General features: G+C 41.8%; 1 protein-coding gene across 1 annotated transcript in view; it reads right to left on the bottom strand.

The window, feature by feature from the left end:
- Positions 1-17,570, bottom strand: part of ROCK2 (Rho associated coiled-coil containing protein kinase 2) — a 167,037-nt gene extending 149,467 nt beyond the window's left edge. Inside the window, exon 1 of the mRNA XM_074947657.1 lies at positions 17,164-17,570. Within this exon, the coding sequence (XP_074803758.1) occupies positions 17,164-17,310 (147 nt within the window). The 5' untranslated portion in view covers positions 17,311-17,570. The remainder of the gene's footprint in view (positions 1-17,163) is intronic.
- Between the last annotated feature and the right edge of the window lie 3,793 nt (positions 17,571-21,363).

Genomic DNA, 21,363 nt, shown 5'->3' with positions numbered 1-21,363 from the left:
TGATTTTGTGGGTTTTTCACAAGGAAACAGTAATACAAGGAATATGTATCTTTAAATGGAAAAAAATGTGATTGTAAAAGCAAAAAATAAAAAGGCAGGAATGGAGAGACAGATGTAGAACCTGAAACTACTTTAACTGATAAAGAAAAAGGTTTAGATGTCAAGCTGTGTCCCTTTACATGCAAAATATTAGCATTCCCAAGGAAAAATACAATCACTTCTAAACCTCTTTTCATTTTGGCCATAGCTGCTCCCTGGTAGGCGAAGACTTATTTGCCTGTCCACAGGCAAGCAGATCAGTTCCCAAAAGGGCACAGGAATCAATAATCAGTGTGTGGGTGAGTACTAGAGCTCCTATGTTTAAAGAGCAAACTCATTTGCATCAAGTACACTGTGGTTAGTCCATGTGCATCCAACTCGTTATTTAGGGGTATAAGAATGCAGACATGTCTCCTGAAAGAGCACAGCTTAGTCTCCCCCCTGGACCATCCTTCAGTCCATCCCAGTTTCTGGGGGGTTTTCCCTCAGCCTCCATTCAGGCTGAGCAACAGGCCAAATCAAGCATACCTGGAGCCCCTATGAAATCATCACTGCTACTATCCCCCTCACCCAATTCCAAGACTCAAAAGATTCAGTATGCAACTATCTTTGCTTCACCCACCTCAAAACTTCCCTGTCGTGCCAGAGGTGTGTCAGGTGACCAAAACTGGAGTATTTCTGGAAAGAGTTAAGGCATCAGTGAATGGAGATAACTGGGTTTCCTTTAAAACAGGAGGACACTGTTTGTACTCTGTTTCCCCAGAAGACTCAAGTACTGCTACAAAGTTTTCAATTAACTCAAAGGAGCTCATATGCCCTATTACAGAGCAATGGAGTATGAGCGGTATCCTAGCATTTCAGGCTCTTCCTGGTGAAGTGATGCCTTCCTTATCTTTGGACTCCCTGCAGATGTATATTCAGCAGCACTGCCTAGCCACCATAGGTTCCTTGTCAATAGCAAACAACAAAAGGCACTATACTACCTTTCATTGAGAATGTATACATAATTAGCCAAGTGCACCTCATCATCCCAGGAAGTAGAATTGAGGAGGAATTTAGCAAAGAAATAGGACAAGTAGATAATTCATCTTCTTTTCCCGTCATTCCGTGATGCTTCCAAAGTAATTGATATAACAGTTTTGTTTTTGAGACTATGGCTATACTAGAGAGCTTACAATGGTGCAACTCCAATGTAGCTGCTCTAAGCCGCTGGCAGAGAGCTCTCCCATTGGTTTAACTACTCCAGCCCCCGTGAGCTGCAGTAGCTATGTCAGCGGGAGAAGCTCTCCCGCCGACATAGCACTGTCCACACCTGCACTTATGTCGGTGTAACTTATGTTGCTCAGAAGAGTTCTTTATTCACACTCCTGAACAACATAAGTTATGTCAACATAAGCTGTAGTGTCAGCAAATTTGTCCTCGAGGTAAGGACAAAGAAACCAACTTTATATTTAACCAAAGTAATTCTTTCTGGCAACCAATGAAATGGGGCAATCTGGGGGGGGGGGGGGGAAGTGTCAGATAATAGGAGATCCACACTTAGATTTATTAGGAACTGGGGAAACTTTTGAGAAAGGGGGAGCCTATACAGGAAGGATGGGCTCCATCAAAACCAAAGTGGAACCGGTTTGCTGTCATGTAAAATTAAAAAGGTCGTAGAGCAGTTTTTAAACTAAGGGATGGGCAGGGGGGAAAGCCGACAGGTGCGGAGGAGCAAGTGGTTCAGATAGAGACATCCCTTAGGGGAAGATCTATTAATGGAGATTCTCTATATTCTACTAAGGAGGAGAAGATGGAACGTGATAAAATATGGGTAGGATCTGATGAGAAATAGTCAAATGAAAAAGAGTTCCATTCACATAACATTACATATGTTATTACATCACATAATGGCAAACAGCTAAAAAGTGACACTTTTTTTATGTGATTATACACAAATGCTAGAAGTTCAAATACTAAGACAGCTGAACTTGAATGCCTCGTATTCAATGAGGATATTGACATTATAGGCATCACAAAAACTTGGTGGAATGAGGATAATCGATGGGACAGCAAATACCAGGGTACAAAATATATCAGGAGGACAGAATAGGTCACTCTGGTGAAGGAGTGGCACTATATGTGAAAGAAAGCATAGAGTCAAATGAAGTAAAAATCTTAAATGAACCAAACTGTACCACAGAATCTCTATGGATAGTAATGCCATGCTTGAATAGTAAGAATATAGCAGTAGGGATATACTCTTGACCACTTGACCAGGATGGTGATAGTGACTACGAAACGCTCAGAAAGATTAGAGAGGCTATACTAAAAAAACACCTTAATAATAATGGGGGATTTCAACTACCCCCATATTGACTGGGTATATGTCACCTCAGGACGGGATGCAGATAAAGTTTCTTGACACCTTAAATGACTGCTTCTTGGAGCAGTCCCTCTAAGCTGCGCGGCTACACAGCAGGGTTTCAAGGGCCATGCAAGTGGGGAGAGGCGCCTCTGCTCCAGCCCCAGAGCTCCCGCAACCAGGGAGAGGTGCCTCTTCCCTGGCCTCGGAGCTTTCCCGGCCCCAAACTGCTGCAGTGAGAGAGGGCTGGGGGGAGTCCTCTCTCCCAGCCACAGCCACTGGATGTTGTGAAGGCCAAGACTACAACAGGGTTAAAAAAAGAAATAGATAAATTCATGGAGGATAGATCCATCAATGGCTATTAGCCAGGATGGGCAAAGACGCAGAACCATGCTCTGAAGTGTCCCCAGCCTCTGTTTGCCAGAAGCGGGGAAATGGACGACACGTGATGGATCACCTGATGATTGCCTGTTCTGTTTATTCCCTCTGAAGCACCTGGCATTGGCCACTGTCGGAAGACAGGATACTGGGCTAGACGTACCATTGGTCTGACCCTGTATGGCCATTCTTATGTTCAGAAATACTTTACATAAAAAGCTTCCTAGTCTTCCTTTTCTGTATCAAAAACTCCTTCTGTTGTCAGGAGATTTCCCTCTCTTTTTCAGCCTCTCTCAGCCAGTAAAAACCCAGAAGGTACCACAAGCTAGTTAACTCTTGTTGAAATCCTCTACACTAGCAGTTTGTCAAACTGTGCCATACGTATCACCAGTGGATTGTGAGCTGGCTGAAAGCATAGTATCAGGAGAAGAATCCATCACAATTATACTGATACACCAACTAATTTTGAGTTTTAGACATGGTCCATTAGGTCTTGAACTTTAACAACCACTGTCCTACACTGCAATACATATTTTAAAAACAAAACAAACAAACTCTGGTCCTGACAGCATATTAACATGCATACATATGCATATTAAATCAGAAGAAATCCAGATAAAACAGGTCCACTTCACTGGGATTTTAGGTTGCCTGTTCTTATCTTAAAAATAAACCTCTGGTTCCTATCTCCCATATACTTATTCACATTCGAACCCACAGCAAAGTCTGGCCTGTTCTGACAGAGCTGATAATCTCGTAAAAAACTGACCTAATAGATTGAAAATAAAGCGCAACCCTCCGCTATACTCAAACTGCATTCTTTTTTTTTTTTTAATATTCTAAGACACGTCACTTTCCCCAGTACTTGATATATAATCAACCATATTTTAGATAGAGAAAAAAAAAAAGTGATCGTCACTGGATCCATCACATACTTCCAATGTCATTGCACCAGGTTCAGTAAAACAATCCCCACAGCATCAAAATTGCTAATGCATTTTCCTCTTCTATAAAACAAACAATGTTAGGGCAGAATCTCCCCACTATTGTTCATCTCTAAGAAAAAAAATACAATAGTAAAAATAATCTTCATTTGATTCTGTACTACAGAAAATTTTCTGTTTTGTGTTAAAACACCCAAAGGACAACAGATTTCCCTTGCTCCAAGAAAACAGAGTTGGGGAGAGAGCAATAGCGCACATGAACTTTATTTCTGGATATTTCTGCCCTAGGAATCAGGCTTGGCAGCAAGACAGAAAAAAATTAGGTGTCACATCCTTGGGTAGAATGCACAAATAAGGCTTTCGGCTTCTCCAATCCTGCACCCCAGCACAGTACTTTATCTTGGAAAGAGTCCAATAGTTCGCATATAATGTAATCTTAAAAGTCAGCATCCTTTCTGTGTAACATGTTGACAGTCAGAAATATAAACTTTATTTGTACATTACTTAATTGGTAGGATGCTCAAGTTTGGTTTTTTTGTTTTTGTTTTTTTAAGTACAGTGGGAACTTACTAATTTGCACTTGTGACTGGAAGACCCATTGTGGATTATCTGATTTCATAAATGAGGAGGTTGGAGTGATTTAAATCACTTATTTTAATCATAACTTAAATCAGCAAGCAGGAAACTTTAATTTAAATAATCTATTTTAATATTTTGCATTTGTTCTTTTCAGTTATTTTCCTAAAGAAATCTTGATTCTCATTGGTTGGTTACCATTAAAACATGTTAATTTGCAACTAAACATCTACTTTATACTATCTTTGGTTCTTCTTTTTACTAATCAGGGAGATACACTGCCTAAATACACATTTATTTAAATCATTATATAGCTTACATACATTTATTGAGATTTTTAATTTCCACATTTTTGTATAAAAAATGGTAAATGATGCATTCCTTATTTACTAGATAAATTTTTTTACATGTGATGGCAACTGAAATTCAATTTAAAATGCACATAAACAGTATTTTAAAATTGTTCTTTAATTAAATGAAAAAAACTTTTTTCTTATGTATCCAGAACATTTCAAAACATGTCTTGCATTTAAAATTATCTGATTTATTAAACAAAAGAAGTATTATCTGTATTTAGAGTATTGAACTGATTGTTTCTGGTCACCATGTCCTTCAAGTTCTTAGAACTAGTATATTTCATTCTCTCCTACCTAGTTTTTATTTCTTTCATTCCTCTTTCAATGTAGGAGTTTAAATAGCAATATGAGTGAACCTGACTGCCTGGTATTAAATAAGGATACTGATATAATAGACATCACAGAAACTTGGTGGAACAATGATAATCAATGGGATATGGTAATACCAGGGTACAAAACATACAGGAATGACAGAGTAGGTTGCACTGGTGGCACTATACATGATAGAAAGCATACCATCAATTATAGTAAAAATCTTAAATGAATCAAAGTGTAACACAATCTCTATGGATAGAAATTCAATGCTTGAATAATAAAAGAGTACAGTAATGGGAATATACTACTGACCACCTGACCAAGATGGTGATGGTAATGGTGACTGTGAAATCCTCAGGGAGATTAGAAAAGCTACAAAAACAGAAAACTCAATAATAATGGGGGATTTCAACTATCCCCATATTGACTGGGAACATTTCATCTCAGAACAGCATGCAGTGATAATTTCTAGACATCATTAATGACTGATTTTTTGGAGCGACTAGTCCTGGAACCCACAACAGAAGAGGTAATTCTTGATGTAATTATAAGTGGCGCACAACAGGATAGGGTCCAAAAAGGTGAATATAGATGAACTGCTCAGTAATAGCTATCATAATGTAATTAAATTTAACATCCTTGCAGGAGGAAAACATACCAAAGAAACTCACCACAGTGGCATTTAACTTCAAAAAGGGGGAAGTGCACAAAAATGAGGAGACTACTTAAATGGAAATTAAAAGGAACAGTTGCCTGAGTGAAATGCCTGCAAACTGCATGGAAGCTATTTAAAAACACCATATAGATGCTCATATTAAAAGTATACCCTAAATTTAAAAAAAAGCAGTAATAGGACCAAAAGAACGCCACCATGACTAAACACTAGAATAAAGGAGACTGTTAGAGGCAAAAAGGCATCTTTTAAAAATTGGAAGTCAAATCTAAAAGGAAAATAGAAAGGCGCATAAATTCTAGCAAGTCAAGTTTGTAAGTATAATTACGCAGGCCAAAAAAGCACTGGAAGAGCAATTAGAACAAGATTTCAAAAACTGACATTAATTTTTGTAAGTGCATCAGAAGCAGGAAGCCTGCTAAACAATCAGGGGGGCCACTGGACGACTGAGATGCCAAAAAAAAAACAACAACAAGGAGTCCGGTGTTGTTTTTGTGGATACAGACTAACACGGCTACCCCCGTGATACTTGAGATGCTAAAGGAGCCCTCCAAGAAGACAAGGCCATTGCGAAGAAGCGCAATGAATTCTTTGCATCACTCTTCACAGCTGAGTATGTAAGGGAGATTCCCACACTTAAGCCATTCTTTTCAGGTTACAATCTGACAAACTGTCCCACAGTGAGGTGTTAATAGAGGAGCTTTTGGAACAAACTGATGAATTAAACAGTAATAAGTCACCAGGGACCAGATGGTATTCACCCAAGAGTTCTGAAGGAACTCAAATATGAAACTGCAAAACTACTAACTGTGGTATATGCAAAAAGAAAAAGGAGTACTTGTGGCACCTTAGAGCTGTAGCTCATGAAAGCTTATGCTCAAATAAATTGGTTAGTCTCTAAGGTGCCACAAGTACTCCTTTTCTTTTTGCAAATACAGACTAACACGGCTGTTACTCTGAAACCTGTAACTGTGGTATGTAATCTATTAAGTCAGCCGCTGTACCAGATGATTGGAGGATAGCTAATGAGGCGCCAATTTTTTAAAAAGGCTCCAGAGGCAATCCTGGCAATTACAAGCCAGTAAGTCTAACTTCAGTACTAGGCAAATTGGTTGAAACTATACTAAAGAATAGAATTGTCAGCCAGATGAACACGTTATGTTGGGGAATAGTCATCATGGCTTTTTTAAAGGGAAATTATGCCTCACCGATCTATTAGAATTCTTTGGGATGAGGGCCTCCAACAAACATGGAGAAGGGTGATCAGGTGAATATAGCATACTTGGACTTTCAGAAAGCCTTTAACAAGTCCCTCACCAAAGGCTATTAAGCAAAGTAGAGAGATAAAGAGGGTGAAGTAATAGCTTTTATTTGACCAACTTCTGTTGGTAAGAGAGAAACCTTCGAAGCACACAGAGTTCATCTTCAAGTCTGGGAAAGGAACTCCCAGTGTCACAGCAAAATGAAAGGTGGAACACATTGTTTAGCATATTTTAAGGGACCATTCAAGGTACAGTGGCCCATTAAAGTGACCCCTGAAGTCATAGGACAAAAAGTGGGGTTAATGGGTTAAAGATTATTGTAATAAACCATAAACTCCAGTATCTCTGTTCAGTCCATGATTTTGATATCTAGCAGAATAACGAATTTAACTCCCAAGCTTGTCTTTTTAAAGTACCGTGCAGGTTTTCTTTGAGGATGAGGACTGATAGGTCAGATATAGAGTAATCACCTTGTGATAGGGTGTTTTGTCTTTTATCAACTTCCTGTGTGAGTTTATTCGAGAGAGTAATTTCATTGTAGTCATCAACTGTGATGACTACGTTAAAGAGACAAACCAACAATTCTCTGACACCACCTGCTATAAAGAATTCAAAGAATACCCCACATCACAATTTACCCAGTAACTTAAGGATATCATCATATCCTCCCCCAAACCACTCCAAGAGAAAGTCTACAAACTCATCCCCCATGAACCCATCTAAGGACCTTCTACATTCTTCATAAGATACATAAACAAGAAAACCCAGGCAGACACATCATATCTGGCCATGGCATTATTAGTGAAGAATATTGGGACTCGTAGAAACCATCGTCTAACCACTCACCACACAAACAGCCAGCTTCCTCCAGGACACAAATGACTTCCCTGCCACAAATATAGCAGGTGACAGCTAATATAGACCCCATCATTTTGTATGTCCAGTTGGGATTATGTTTTCCAGTGTGAATTACATTGCATTTATCATCTGCCATTCTGTTGCCCAGGCACCCAGTTTTGTGAGACCCCTTTCTAACTCTTTGCAGTGTACTTTGGACTTAATTATCCTGAGTAATTTTGTGTTGCCTGAGAACTTTGCCACCTCACTATTTACACTTTTTTCCAGATTGTTTAGGAATATGTTGAACAGCACTGATCTCACTACAGATCCACAGGAGTTCCTTTCCCAGACCTGAAAAAGCTTAAAAGTTCCTCTCTCTCATCAACAGAAGTTGTTCCAATAAAACATTACCTCACCCACCTTTTCTCTCTAATATCCTGGGAACAACAAGGCTACAACTACACTGCACTTAAGCAAGCTAAGCACTCATGGGATAAGAGGAAAGGTCCTCTCATGGATCATTAAAAGATAAGAAACAAAGGATAAAAATAAATGATCAGTTTTCATAGTGGAGAGAGGTGAATAGTAAGCTTGGGTTCTGGAAGAAAATTCTGTATCAATGGATGGTTTTTGCAGCAAGTTCAGGGAACGCAGAACACAAAGGCTTTGTGGTTTTACTTTATTAGGATAATAATTCATAACAATAGTAAATTTAGTCCTGAAGTCTCCTCACAGTAGCACATTGAACAGTTGCTAAGGAGTGGCATGGTAACACTGGCTTTCTAGGAAAATATTATTGGGGTTTGCATATTTTCACTTTGCTAGACAGTAAAGTTCTACCATACAAAAATATGTCATTCTATTTCTAGTTCACCCCCTGGTCTGTTTCAAGTGAATATCACACTGATATGGGCGTTGCTCAAAAATTATTTTTTATAATGGTCTGAGGTTCCAGAGAAACTATTAACTAAAGAACAACAAAAAAGTAAACATTGGTGACTAGACTACAAGAACAAGCTGTCAGCATCACCTTGATACATGAGTAATTCAAGGAGTTGTCTTCAGTCACAGAAGGAGAAAAGGGACAGTCAGTAACGTACAATCCAAATTGATATGTGCCTAAATAAATTACCAAGCCAAACTGACTTGGAGCTTATTAAGATATTTAAGTTAAGGCCCTGATCCACATGGGTGAATCCATTGCAAGATCAGGATCCAAAAAGCCTCTATGAATTGAAATGGGTTGTATGTATACAATGTTCATTAAAATGCTCTCCTTATTTTCACTAAGCCAACAGCTTTAAACATTTGATTACCTGAGAGTCTCTTCATTTTTCTTAGCTATCACTTTTCACTGTCAATGTGAACAATTCCATACCAAAGCACTTTCTTTACAAACTGAAGACATATTCCACTAAAAAAAATTGCATTAAGTGAACATGAAAGTTCCACACTAAAGAATTCAAAAGTTTAGACTGTGTGTGCAACATTATTCTGCTCCCTTGGATAGAACTGCTATGATATGGTTGTATTACACAACCACACATTATTTCTCAGAAATTAGACTTTTAAAAAGCTCAAGTTAAAAGATTATTATTAAAGTTGAAAAGTTAAGCTCTCAAAAGTTAGGGAAAAGGTAAATTTTACATATCATGTACAACTATAACAACCTCATCATCATCACAGGAGGGCGGGTGGAATCCAGCTCTCTTTCCCTCCTGCCAAAGCAGTTGCAGGAGCTCCTTCCCCATGTGGTGCCCCCAGAGATTGGAGGGCGGGGGTGTTGAGGGAAAAGAAGGACCACTAAGGCTATATGCTATGTTTTGGGGGGGGGGGGGGAGTGGTTGGGAAGAGCCTGGCTCAGCTATCTTCTCCCTTATAGAGAGGATGCCCACTCCCAGGATTCCCATCCCAGTGCAGTGTCTGATGCTGCTGCAGTAGGGGTCCAGGCTTATATTAGAATGTTCACATTCAGTTATTATTCTGGCAACAGTACAAGCAACAGAAGAGAAATGGAAATTTTCAGAAGTTTCTCTCTCAGCCAAACCCTGAACAAATTTCAAAGGATTGTTTAAAAAAAAAAAAAAAAAGGAAATGGTAGAGAATCTCAAATAAAAGTTGCAAGAATCTTTCATACTGGAAAGCATTAGACAACCTAAATATAGTGGGAGCTGGTATTAACCCCCCAAGACTGTCCAAACTGTTTATATTAATGTACGGTAACTTGAAGATATTGCAATTCTCTGTTTTCCTGTTATGTTAACCAGAGATCATTACACCATCAAGACAACACTAAACTGTCAGTCACCAATTAAACAGGCATAAATCACCTACAAATTTATATATATTTATATAATATGATAAATTATGTTTTCTGTGTGAAAGAGACACTTGGAGTACAATATAGTAATAGCTATAGCCAAGTCAAAATCAGAATGATTTTCATTTTAGTTACATGCCATTTTATGCAAAAATATTTTGAATGAGTAAACTATTTCTGTAACTGTCACAATAGCACAAGAATGTAGAAAGAGTGTGTTAGAGCTGCTTCCAACAAGCACCTGTAATTGAATAAGGTTCTGCCTACACTAGAAAATTTTGTCCAAAATTTCCCAAAATAGCAACAATGTTGTTAGTAAAATTGCAGCCATGGTATAAATTGATTAGTGGCCACTGCCATCATTTTAAGCACTGTGTCACATAACCTTGCTCATGGCAGACCTAATAAATATAGTGCTTGGAATAGGGCAAACAGCTGACATCCCATCTACACTAGGACTCCAAACAATGGTGGGAATTTTTTTTTTTTTTTAAACATTTTCCTAGTGTAGGGAAGGCCTGACACACAGTACACGTGACTTAGGAACTAAGCACTAACTTCAGTGTTTTGTTTACACAGTTATAGACTAATTAAAAAGGTTTGTTCCTTATAAAGGTTCCCAGAATAAACACAGTACTCTTGTTCTTAACTAAAGCTGTATGCCACTGAAAAAAGTATTTTAAATAAATCAGTTACTAAAAACATTTGGTGGTTTTTGATTACAGCTTAAACAAAGTTTGAGTAAGAATATAAAATTTAATCCATGATTCTTTTTCTTTATCGTGTAATCTATTTCTCAGGACTCAATCATTTACATCCTTAAAATATACAGACAGCTTCTCCATGCAAGTGGTACGGTTACAGTTACTTTCTACAGATGAAACACTGGCAAGCCACAATACGTATTAAGAGAACAATGGAGATAAGTTTTTTTTTTAAATGTAAGCAAAGTTTTGAATGTAATAGATTGGAAACCTTCAGCTAACAATGAGACCAATTATTTATGATACGTATTGTATTAATAATAGGTTAGTAGCTAACAAAAGAATATTCCATTATTCAAATCATGAAGTTATATTTACTATACACAGGTTTTTTTATGAATACATACATTCATCCTCCACTTGGTGGGAGGAAGGTTGAGCATAAGCAAGACACCTTAAATTTATTTCAATCTACATTTTTAATATATAGATAAAAAATGTAGTTAATTCATAAAACTGTATAGTTCATTTTTCCTTAAGGGTGCTAATTAAGGACCCAATCTTGTACACTGATTCATGCTGATCTTTACAACAGACAGTCCCTATGCGGAAGTCAATAGGGCTGCACAAGGGCCCACCCACATAGATGAGTTTGCAGCAACAAGACCTAAAGAAGTAGAACGTGTTGGAACATTTTTGCCAAAATGGAAAGTTTTGTTTCTGTTCCAATGCAGAACAAAAACAGATTTTCAAACCAAGAAAGCTGCAATGAAACAGAATTGTCATCCTCCAGTCAGCTCTACTAGGAAGACTGCCGTTAAGACTGTTTGCAAATGATGAACGAGCAACAAAAGTCAAGCAGTTCTATTGCTATAAAAGCTTATTTTTTTCTGCTACTTTTGCTCCTTAATCAAACTTCTGGAATTATAAAGATTAAAAAAAAAAAAAAAAAAAAAAGCAGGTGGGAAGGGATTTTGGATCCCTCATGTTGACTAGGGGCTAGTCTACACTAGAAGTGCTACATTAGCGCAGGTGCACTGCTGTAGCGTGTCTGATGAAGACACTCTATGTAATAATCCACCTCCACAAGAGGCGGTAGAGAGCTTCTCCCGGGGACATAGCACTGTCCACATGGGCACTTAGGTCAGTGTAATTTACGCCGATCGGGGGATGGGCTTATTCATACACCTGAGTCATGTAAGTTATACTGAAGTAAGTAGTAGTGTAGACTTGGCCTAATTCTTGCAAGTTCTATTCACTGTCTTACCACGAACTGCATGAAACAAACGGCCTCTCCACAGACAAACGATTATTTGGTCTTCTCACTAGTTTATTGCCCTAACTCTCCAGATCAGAACTAGTGGCATGTTTACTGAGCTCTTCCCGGTGTTTGACTGTGCAAATTAATAAATGATGGACTAATATTACTCATTCAAAATTATGTAGAGGTAAATACACACCAATCAGACAGCTTTTCTATTAGAAGAGAAAATGGGAGTTGATTCTAAAGTTTTACTTATTAAAGCCCCTCTCCTGCAAACTAATCCATGTGACACTTATGCATCCGATGAAGTGAGCTGTAGCTCACGAAAGCTTATGCTCAAATAAATTGGTTAGTCTCTAAGGTGCCACAAGTACTCCTTTTCTTTTTGCAAATACAGACTAACACGGCTGCTACTCTGAAACTAAAATATTAGAATGTCATGTGTGCTAAACTGATAGAGTTGAATCAGGGGAGGGACCTAGCTTCAACCCTTCAGTCTACACTGCCTTGTCTGCACTAGATTTTTAGAACATGTTAAGTATTAGCAAACACTTATCAATACACTTTTAAATCCTAATAAAGACAAACCCATTGAGTGATACAACTGTTACATAAATGAAGTGTATAATACTGGCGTATAATGAAGCATGAGTTAAACGGACTAAGAACTATCTGACAGATGTAAAAAAGCAGCTATCAGTGGGGAATCATCACTGAATAGGGGTATCTCTAGTAGGGTTCTAAAGGGATCAGTACTACATCTGACACTATTCAACATTTTTATCAATAATCTGGAAGTAAATATATAATCACTTCCAATAAATTTGTGAATGACATAGACTGACAGAACGGTAAATAATGATGAGACCTACAGAGCAATATGCATCACTTAGTAAGCTGGGCCCATTCAAACAGAACATGTTTTAATACATCCAAACATTAGGTCACACATCTAAAGGGAAAAAATGCAGGCCGTACCTATGAAATGGATGACTATGTACTGGAAAACAGTGATTCTGAAAAAGAAGTAGGGGGTCACAGCAGAAAAGCAACTCAACATGAGCTTGCACCTTAAAGACTTATTTATTTCAGCATAAGCTTTCATGGGTAAAAAACCCACTTCTTCAGATTCAGATTTTTTTACCCATGAAAGCTTATGCCCAAATAAATCCGTTAGTCTTTAAGGTGCAACCAGACTCCTCATTGTTTTAATGTCTGTCTATGGCATCACTGAGACCAATACTAGAATACTGAGTACATTTCTGGTGTGCATATTTTAAAAAGGACCTTGAAAAATTGGAGAGGGTGCAGACAAGAGGCACAACAATAATTTGATGGCTGCAGAAAATGCCATAAGCGTGAGATTTAAAGAGCTCAATGTGTTCAGTTTATCATAAAGAAGACAAAGCTGACTTGATTGCAGTATGTAAGTATCTTCACAGGCAAAAAATATGGGGTACTATAGGACTCGTCAGTATTGTAGAGAAAGGCATAACAAAAACCAATGGCTGGAAGCTAAAGCCAGACAAATCAGAAATAAGGCACATTTAACTAACAAAAACAGTGAGGGTGATTAACCATTAGAACAAACTATCAAGGGAAGCGGTGAATTCTCCATCTCTTGATATCTTCAGATCAGACTGGATGTCTTTTTGGAAGATATGCTACCATCAAACAAGATACTGGGCTCAATAAAGATGTAGCTGGTTGAAATTTAACGGCCTCTGATGTACAGGAGGCCAGACTAGAGGGCCTTAAACGCTATGCATCTACATACTGGGCTCCTTAGGCTCTACCGATCAACATTTAGCCATGTTCCAGACTGCACACAGCAAAAATCTCTTCATTTAGAAATTATTGAATAGTATAGCCTGTGCTAAGCAGTGGAACTGATATCTCAAGAAAAATAATCCTTACCTCATCTTTTCAATTCTTTCAAATTTGCACCATGTGCTGCAGATTAAAACTATTATTTTTCCCCTCTCTACAGCTTACAGAAAATAAGATACACAAGATGCAGAACAGCAGCTGTTTTATGACTTATTAGATGTACAGTACTAGGAAACAGATTCCACTTCAGATTCCATTCTATAGTTTATGTTTTAAACTCTTCCTATTCAGACAATGATCAGTTACCATTTCACCAAAAATAATGTAACTTTTTTTTTTGTAATGTAACTAGTTTCCCCATCCCCAATATCTGCCACTGTATTTCCACTTTAAGTACATTTCTACTTTCAGCACAAATCACCTTAACTCAGCTGTTTATAAAGAAACCTTCCTCTCTACTTAAATGTGAGGTTTTCATATGCAGTACATCATATTCAATCTAGGAGAAAACAAGCATGGAACACCAGGCTAACCTTCATAAAGCTACACTATCAAGTTCTAAGAGTAAAAATATCTGTAGGATAATTACTACAGCTTTCACATACTACAGCAACAGCAAAACTCTTTAGTAACTGATTATTTTAGATGTATAAAACAGAGACGATCAAATTTTACTATTTTGCGTATACACCTTATACAATTTTATCCATTGTTATTCATTCCAAACAATATTTAAGTTGTATCTATTCTAGAAGGAGGGAGTGCATGTGACAAAATTATGCCCTTTACTATAAAAAATAAGCACTAATAATCTACTCAATAAACCTCTGACCTTGTTCTGTGATGTCTCATTTATTGCATAAGGTGATCTAACTACAATATACTGGTGTAAGTTTACAAAATGTGTAAGCTATGCTAAACTACTGTCAAGCAGACACTGGTCTTAATTTTGCATCATGCAATTTTTATTCAAGATCACATTAACAACTGCACTTTTACAATTTCTACCCTCCCAAGCCCAAGGACAAAAAATAATGAGTTTAAAAGCTGAAAATAAAGTGTGAAAAAAAATCAGCCAGCATTAAGTATTAACCTGATGAGTTTTTCAGATCTGCTGTACTATTTTAAACTACTCTTTCTGGCCATAGGTCAAAGTTTTCCGAATGAAATACCGACATGAAAATGCTGGGAGTGAAGCCCGGAGGCAGCTCTCTTTGCTTTGGCCTAGGTTAAACCCTATCAGAGCCCAGCAAAATCAGTAGCACTATTTCCCACCCTCTCCATCAAGTATCACGGGTGACAGTAACCTCTGAGTATCCATGACAGGAATAGCACAACTAGACCCATGAAAAGAACTTAATACACATTACAGGGGATCCCTGCATCCTCCCCATCCCCACCCCCCAGCACAGACACACACACTGTTCAGTCAGTTCCTGCACTTTGGCCAAACAGGACTGAGTCATTTTTGCAAACGACTCCCATGGCCTCTCAGAATAAGCGTCTGCAATGAACAACTCTTGGAACAGAGAAAGAAAAAAAATTCAAACCTTTCACTCAGGCTGCAGGCACTAGGACTTCTCTGCCACAGAACACTGTTCGGACAGAGAAGACCTGATACCTGGTAAAAGCACTGAGACTCCCCCCACCATCTTTCTAGGGCTTACATCAGAGGTGGGCAAACTCCGGCCCACGGGACCGTCCCGCCTGGTCCCTGAGCTCCCAGCCGGGGAAGCTGGCCCCCGGCCCCTCCCCTGCTGTTCCCCCTCCCCCACAGCCTCTGCACGACACGCCACCAGCGCTCTGGCCCACCACTCTTGCCAGGCAGCGCAGTGGTGTGGCTGGCTCTGGCATGGTAAGGGGGTGGGCAGTCCTGGGGGGCAGTCAGGGGACAGGGAGCAAGGGGTGGTTGGATAGGGTGGAGGTTCGGGGGGGGGGGGCAGTTAGGAAACAGGGGAACAGTTGGATAGGCTTGGGAGTCCCAGGAGGCCTGTCAGAGGCAGGGGTGTGGATAGGGGTCAGAGCAATCAGAGGACAGGAGGGGTTGGACAGGGGTGCGGTTCCAGGGGGCGGTTAGGGGTGGGGGGGGTCCCAGGAGGGGGCGATCAGGGCACAAGGAGCAGGGGGTGTTGGATGGGTCGGGGGTTCAGAGATGGGCAGTCACGGGGCGAGAAGTGGGAGGGGGTGGATAGGGGGTAGGGGCCAGGTTGTTTGGGGAGGCACAACCTTCCCTACCTGGCCCTCCATACAATTTTGCAACCCCGATGTGGCCCTCAGGCCAAAAAGTTTGCCCACCCCTGGCTTACATGTTTCAAATGGGGAGATCACACTCCCTTTCCACTCCTTCTTGGAGGCATGGGTTTCCCCGGAAAGGAAACAGCACTTCATACTCAAACAGGAAAAAAATGCTATATTACACAAGGCAGAGAGAAATCTCTTCACCCCAAGAGGAAATAAGTGTCCCTGTTATATCCCCAAGATACATTTATTTCCTAGACGTGTTCTTTTCCTGCAGCATTTCTACATCATGCTCCGGGCCACAAGTCTCATCTTTAACTTCACAGTAATTGAGTGTGGTTCAATTTGGGGGCCCCAAGAAGGAGGTGGCACGTACCTGGACTCTACATAGGGGAAAAACGTATTTGCTTCCAATTCTCAAAATAATCTTAGAGTCCATGCTTGGTACGAGATTGAGTAAATTAAGTGCAAATAAAGCTAAGGGAAAGGAGCTCTCTGCCCCCATCCAAAGGCATTTCCCTCATCATCCAAGAAAGGAGTCCTCTCAGCCAGTCAAGCAGGAAGCACTCCACAGCCTCCCACCCCCAACACAAACACACAAAGTTCACTGGGGGGCGGGTGAGAGTTGTTCTCTACCATCCCGCTCCTGCCCAACGCCAACCATCAAGAAGAGCACATTTTCACCATCATGGCCTTCCCTCATTATCCCAAGGGGGGATCGCACCAACACCCTCCCAAATTCATTCACAGGGAGAACACTCACCATCCCTTTCAAAGTCATCAAGTGAGAGCTCCCCCCAACCCACCCATCGGGAAGTACTCTCTCTCTCTTTTCCCATTCCTTCCCCCACCCACAGAGACACAACCCCTCAGCCAAGGGGGCTGTAGGTATACATCCCGCTGACGGGGACATCTACCAAAAACCCATCCACCTCTGAGTGAACCGTTGCCCTCCGAACAAGCCAAGGGGAGCGCTGTTTATCACCCCGCCCAGCCAGTCCGTCCGTCCATCGATCGATCCAGCCCTGGGAGGGGGAAGCTCCAAAGGCCCCTATTGTGCCCGGGGTGGGTCTAACTCACCAGCAAACTTTCCACATTGACTGGGGACCGAGGGTCTCGGATCATGGACTCCAGCTTCCTCTGGCGGCTCGTAGTCACCCCCTCCCCGGGCTCCAGAGGCGCAGGCGGGGGGGGAGCGGACATCTTCGCCGTCTGAAGCTGGCTCATCCTCCCCCTCCCCGCGGGGCTGTGCGAGCTGCCGGGCAGGAGGAGATCACTCTGTAGCCGGCCCCGGTGTCCGCTCCGGGGCCTAGCGCTGCGGAGAAGCCGGGGGCTCCCGGCCGGGCCTGGGCCCTGTCTCAGGAGCAGAGGGGACGCTCCCCGACTGGGCGCTGCGGAGGCTGCTCCGCCCCTGGGCACCGCTCAGCTGCAAAGGCATGAACAGCCCGGAGCGGCAGCCGGGGCGGGGGGGAGAGAGATTCCCGGGGCGGCCCCGACTCCCCCCCCGCTCAGGACGGCTCTGGACGGGCACCGAGTCACTGCCGGGTCCCCGGCACCAGCCTGGCCATTGCACCAGCCAAACACCCGCCGCGGCGGAGGGAAAGCGGCGGGCGGCGCTGGAGGCCGGCTCCCCTCCTCCTCCGGCGGCGGCTGGGCGGGAGAAGCGGCTCCCAGCGGCGGCGGGAGGCTCGCTGCTGCCCCTCTCTCGCCGTGTCACTCAGTCCATGGGGCGGCCGCCGCCCGCAGCGAGTCACTGTCCCTGCCGCTGCCTCCCGCCGCCCCCATTCTCCGCTCCCGCCCCTCAGCCTGACACCCAGCAGCCGGCCTCCCTTACCCACAAGCCTCCGCTCCGAGCTGCCGGACACGCCGCCCCGCGCCCAGGGCGCATAGCTCCGCGCTCGCTCATTGCCTAACTATACCCCTCAGCGCAGCTGGCGGGGCGGGGAGTGGCGCCGAGCGGCGGCCCGGGGACAGCGCTGTGTCACCCCCCCGGCTGCTGCAGGGACACGCCGTCACCCCCCCAAAGCGGGCACTGAGCAGCTTGCCCCGCCGCCTCCGGCTGCCCTCAGCCCGGCCAAAATAGCAGGGTGACCCGCCCTGTCGTTATCGCCTCCTCCTGAGTCAGCGCGTGAAGGAAGGCGGCGAACCCAGCACGTGGAGGGGTCGGTGAGGGGGGCACAAGCTTCCCATCCGCAGTGTTGTATGTATGTATGTACCAACTGGTCCTATAAAGCCCTAGACATGTTGTATAATAATTGGGTGGTGACTCCAAACCAGCCACCCCCCCCCCTTCACTGCAACCCAAGGTGCAGCTCAAGAACCCCCTGTGCACCTGGGGGTTGACCTGGAGCTGATGTTAAGAACCCAAGAGCTGCTGTAGTGGGTTGGACCAATGGTCCATCTAGCCCAGTATCCTGTTTTCCTACAGTGGCCAGTATCGGATGCTTCAGAGGGGATGAACAGAACAGGCAATCATCAGGTGTTGCATCCTCTGTCACCCACTTCCAGTTCCTAGCAAACAGGCTAGGGACACTCAGAGCATGTGGTTGTATCCCTGACCATCTTGACCAGTAACCGTTGATGGACCTATCTTCTGTGAACTTATCTGATTCTGTTTCGAACCCATACTTTTGGCCTTCACAGTATCCCATTGTAGCAAGTTCCACAGGCTGACCATGTGTTGTGTGAAGAAGTACTTCCTTTTGTTTGTTTTAAACCTGTTGTCTATTAATTTCATCAGGTGAGCCTTCGTTCTTGTGTTATGTGAAGAGATAAATAATACTTCCCTATGAATTTGTTCATACCAGTCATGATTTTATAGACCTCTCTCATATCCCCCCTTAGTCATCTCTTTTCTAAGAGCTCTCCCGTCAGCTTAATTACTCCAATCCTCACTAGTGGCAGTAGCTATGTTGGTGGGAAAAGCTGTCCTGCCAACATAGTGCTGTCCGCACCGGTGCTTAAGTCAGCATAAGGTATGTCGCTCAATGAGGTGGCTAAGTCACACCCCTGAGCGATATAATTTATCTCGACTTAAGCTGTAGTGTAGCCATAGCCTAAGAGTAAATCTCTTCTATGTGAGAGACAGAACCTTCTCCACAGGTAATCTGAGACTGTGGAATGAACTTCCCTCGGAACTAAGAACTATTACAAACCTCACCACTTTCCACTTCCATATGCAAGGCACATTTCTTTTACTTTGCCTTCTCTATTATAAACTCCTAGCAACAGGTATATGTAACCAAAACAAAACCTTATCAAAACAAGATACTCCTCTCCATACACTGCTTCCACCAGGGAAGGATAAGAGAACAAATGCAACAGATGTGTAATCATGTTGCTTAATGCAGTATTGAAAGGTTCTTACAATAATGAGCATAGTATAAAAATCTAAAGAGAATGTGAGTAGGCTGAGCCAGAATGTGCTGGGAACTGAACAACCACAAACTGGGGGGAAGTTTGGGACTGCTGGCCTACTATTTATTTGTATTGTGTTAGCATCTTGAGGCCACAAATCGAGGATTGTCCCCATTGCACTAGGTAGGCACTGCATACACATAAAATGACAGCCCATGCCCCTGAGAACTTACAATCTATGTATAAGTTGAGAGAAAACAAATAGAGAAGGGAGCACAAGATAATAGTAAGATGATTGTGATCAATCATATAAGCGGTGGTCACAGCAGACCAGGTGCCTAATCATTGTCAAATATTTTGTAGTCATCATGGTATAGGTGGGTTTTAAAAGTGGTTGTGGCCTTGCAGATTTTTACAGGGTGCTTCTCCCCATGTATAAGAGTGAGTGTGGGAGAAAGCACGAAGGTGTTCATTGGGAAATTTGACAGATGGGCACTCTGGGTTGGCATCCTGGACATAGCAAAGGCAGGAGTTGTTGTTTCCACAGTGTGTTAGATAAGAGAGTAAAGTAAGGGATGGAATAGTTGGTGAAGAACCTTAAAATTGAAGACCAGTATCTTGTGTTCGATGTACTATAAAGGGAGGCAATGGATGAGTACAAAGAGGGGGGTGATGTGGCAAGTGAGAAAGATGATTTTTGCAGCAGCATTTTGTATGAATTTAAGATGGCATTAGACGAGAAAAGAAGACGGTATAGTCAGGAAGCAAGATACTGAGGGCCTGGCAAAGAGTTTTAGCTATGTGGGTAGAAAGGAAATACTGGATCTTACAGATGATGTGTAGGAAGAAGTGGCAAGATTTAGACACAGCCTGGATGCATTAGATCTAGAGGAAGGGGCAAAATAAAGACTAAGCTGATATTACTGTCATGAGTGTCAGTGGTCACAGTGACTGAGAAAGGTTGAAGAACTTAGTGGGGAAAGATCAAAAGTCTAGTTTTGGTCATGCTGAGCTTGGGTTGACAGCTGGGTATCCATGAAATGATGTCAGAAAGACAGGCTAATATTTTAATTTAGACAGGAGACAGGTCCAGAGTGGACGAGTAGATCTGTGAGTCGCTTGCATGGTTTTGAATAAGATCACCCCATACAATATTCTAAGTCAAAGCCCTGGAGCCAAACAATCCCAGATTATGCGGAAGTTCAGGTCTGAATTTCACAGCTAGACTCTATAGTAAGCTGATCAAAACCCTGAATCTGACACACACAAAAACCTCTGAACTTTGTGGAAGACCAAAATCCAAATTACATGGTTGAAGCCTGTATGTAATTGTAACACCTTTATAATATTGTGAAAGAGTTCCTTGAGGAAGCGTGTGAAAAAATATTTATTGAAATATGTATTATTATTTTATTATTAATAATATTTTATTATTTAATGATATATTGGAGTAATGCCCACTCCGCATTACCATTGTTCTGGGTACTGTTCAGAAACACATGAGAAGATATAGACTCTACCTCAAAGAGCTTTAAATCTAATTTGAGACAAGACACAACCAGTAGGTGTGACAAGTAGGACTGAAGGGGTTGGAGGAATAATGGGGTAACTATAATAAGTTACCTAGGTTAGCTGTTCAATAGCTTGATAGTTCTAAATCACCTGAAAGATTTTTTTAATAAATAAATCGGCTATTCCCAACTACTACACAGCCTAGTCATAATTGTTTGGCTGATTTCCTGTACATCATATCAGATTTCCATCACATCAGAAATGTATTTTAAGAAGGGATTTAAAATTAGTTGAACAAAAGACTAAAAAATGTATTGTAGGGAACAAGTCTGTAATAGTTAGTATAGAGCATCAGAAGCCTGATCCAGTGCCCATTAAACTCAATGGGAATATTTCTGTTGACTTCAGTGG

The sequence above is a fragment of the Natator depressus genome, chromosome 3 (assembly GCF_965152275.1).
Source record: "Natator depressus isolate rNatDep1 chromosome 3, rNatDep2.hap1, whole genome shotgun sequence".
In the NCBI taxonomy this organism is placed as follows: Eukaryota; Metazoa; Chordata; order Testudines; family Cheloniidae; genus Natator; species Natator depressus.
This window is presented reverse-complemented; position numbering and strand designations above follow the sequence as displayed.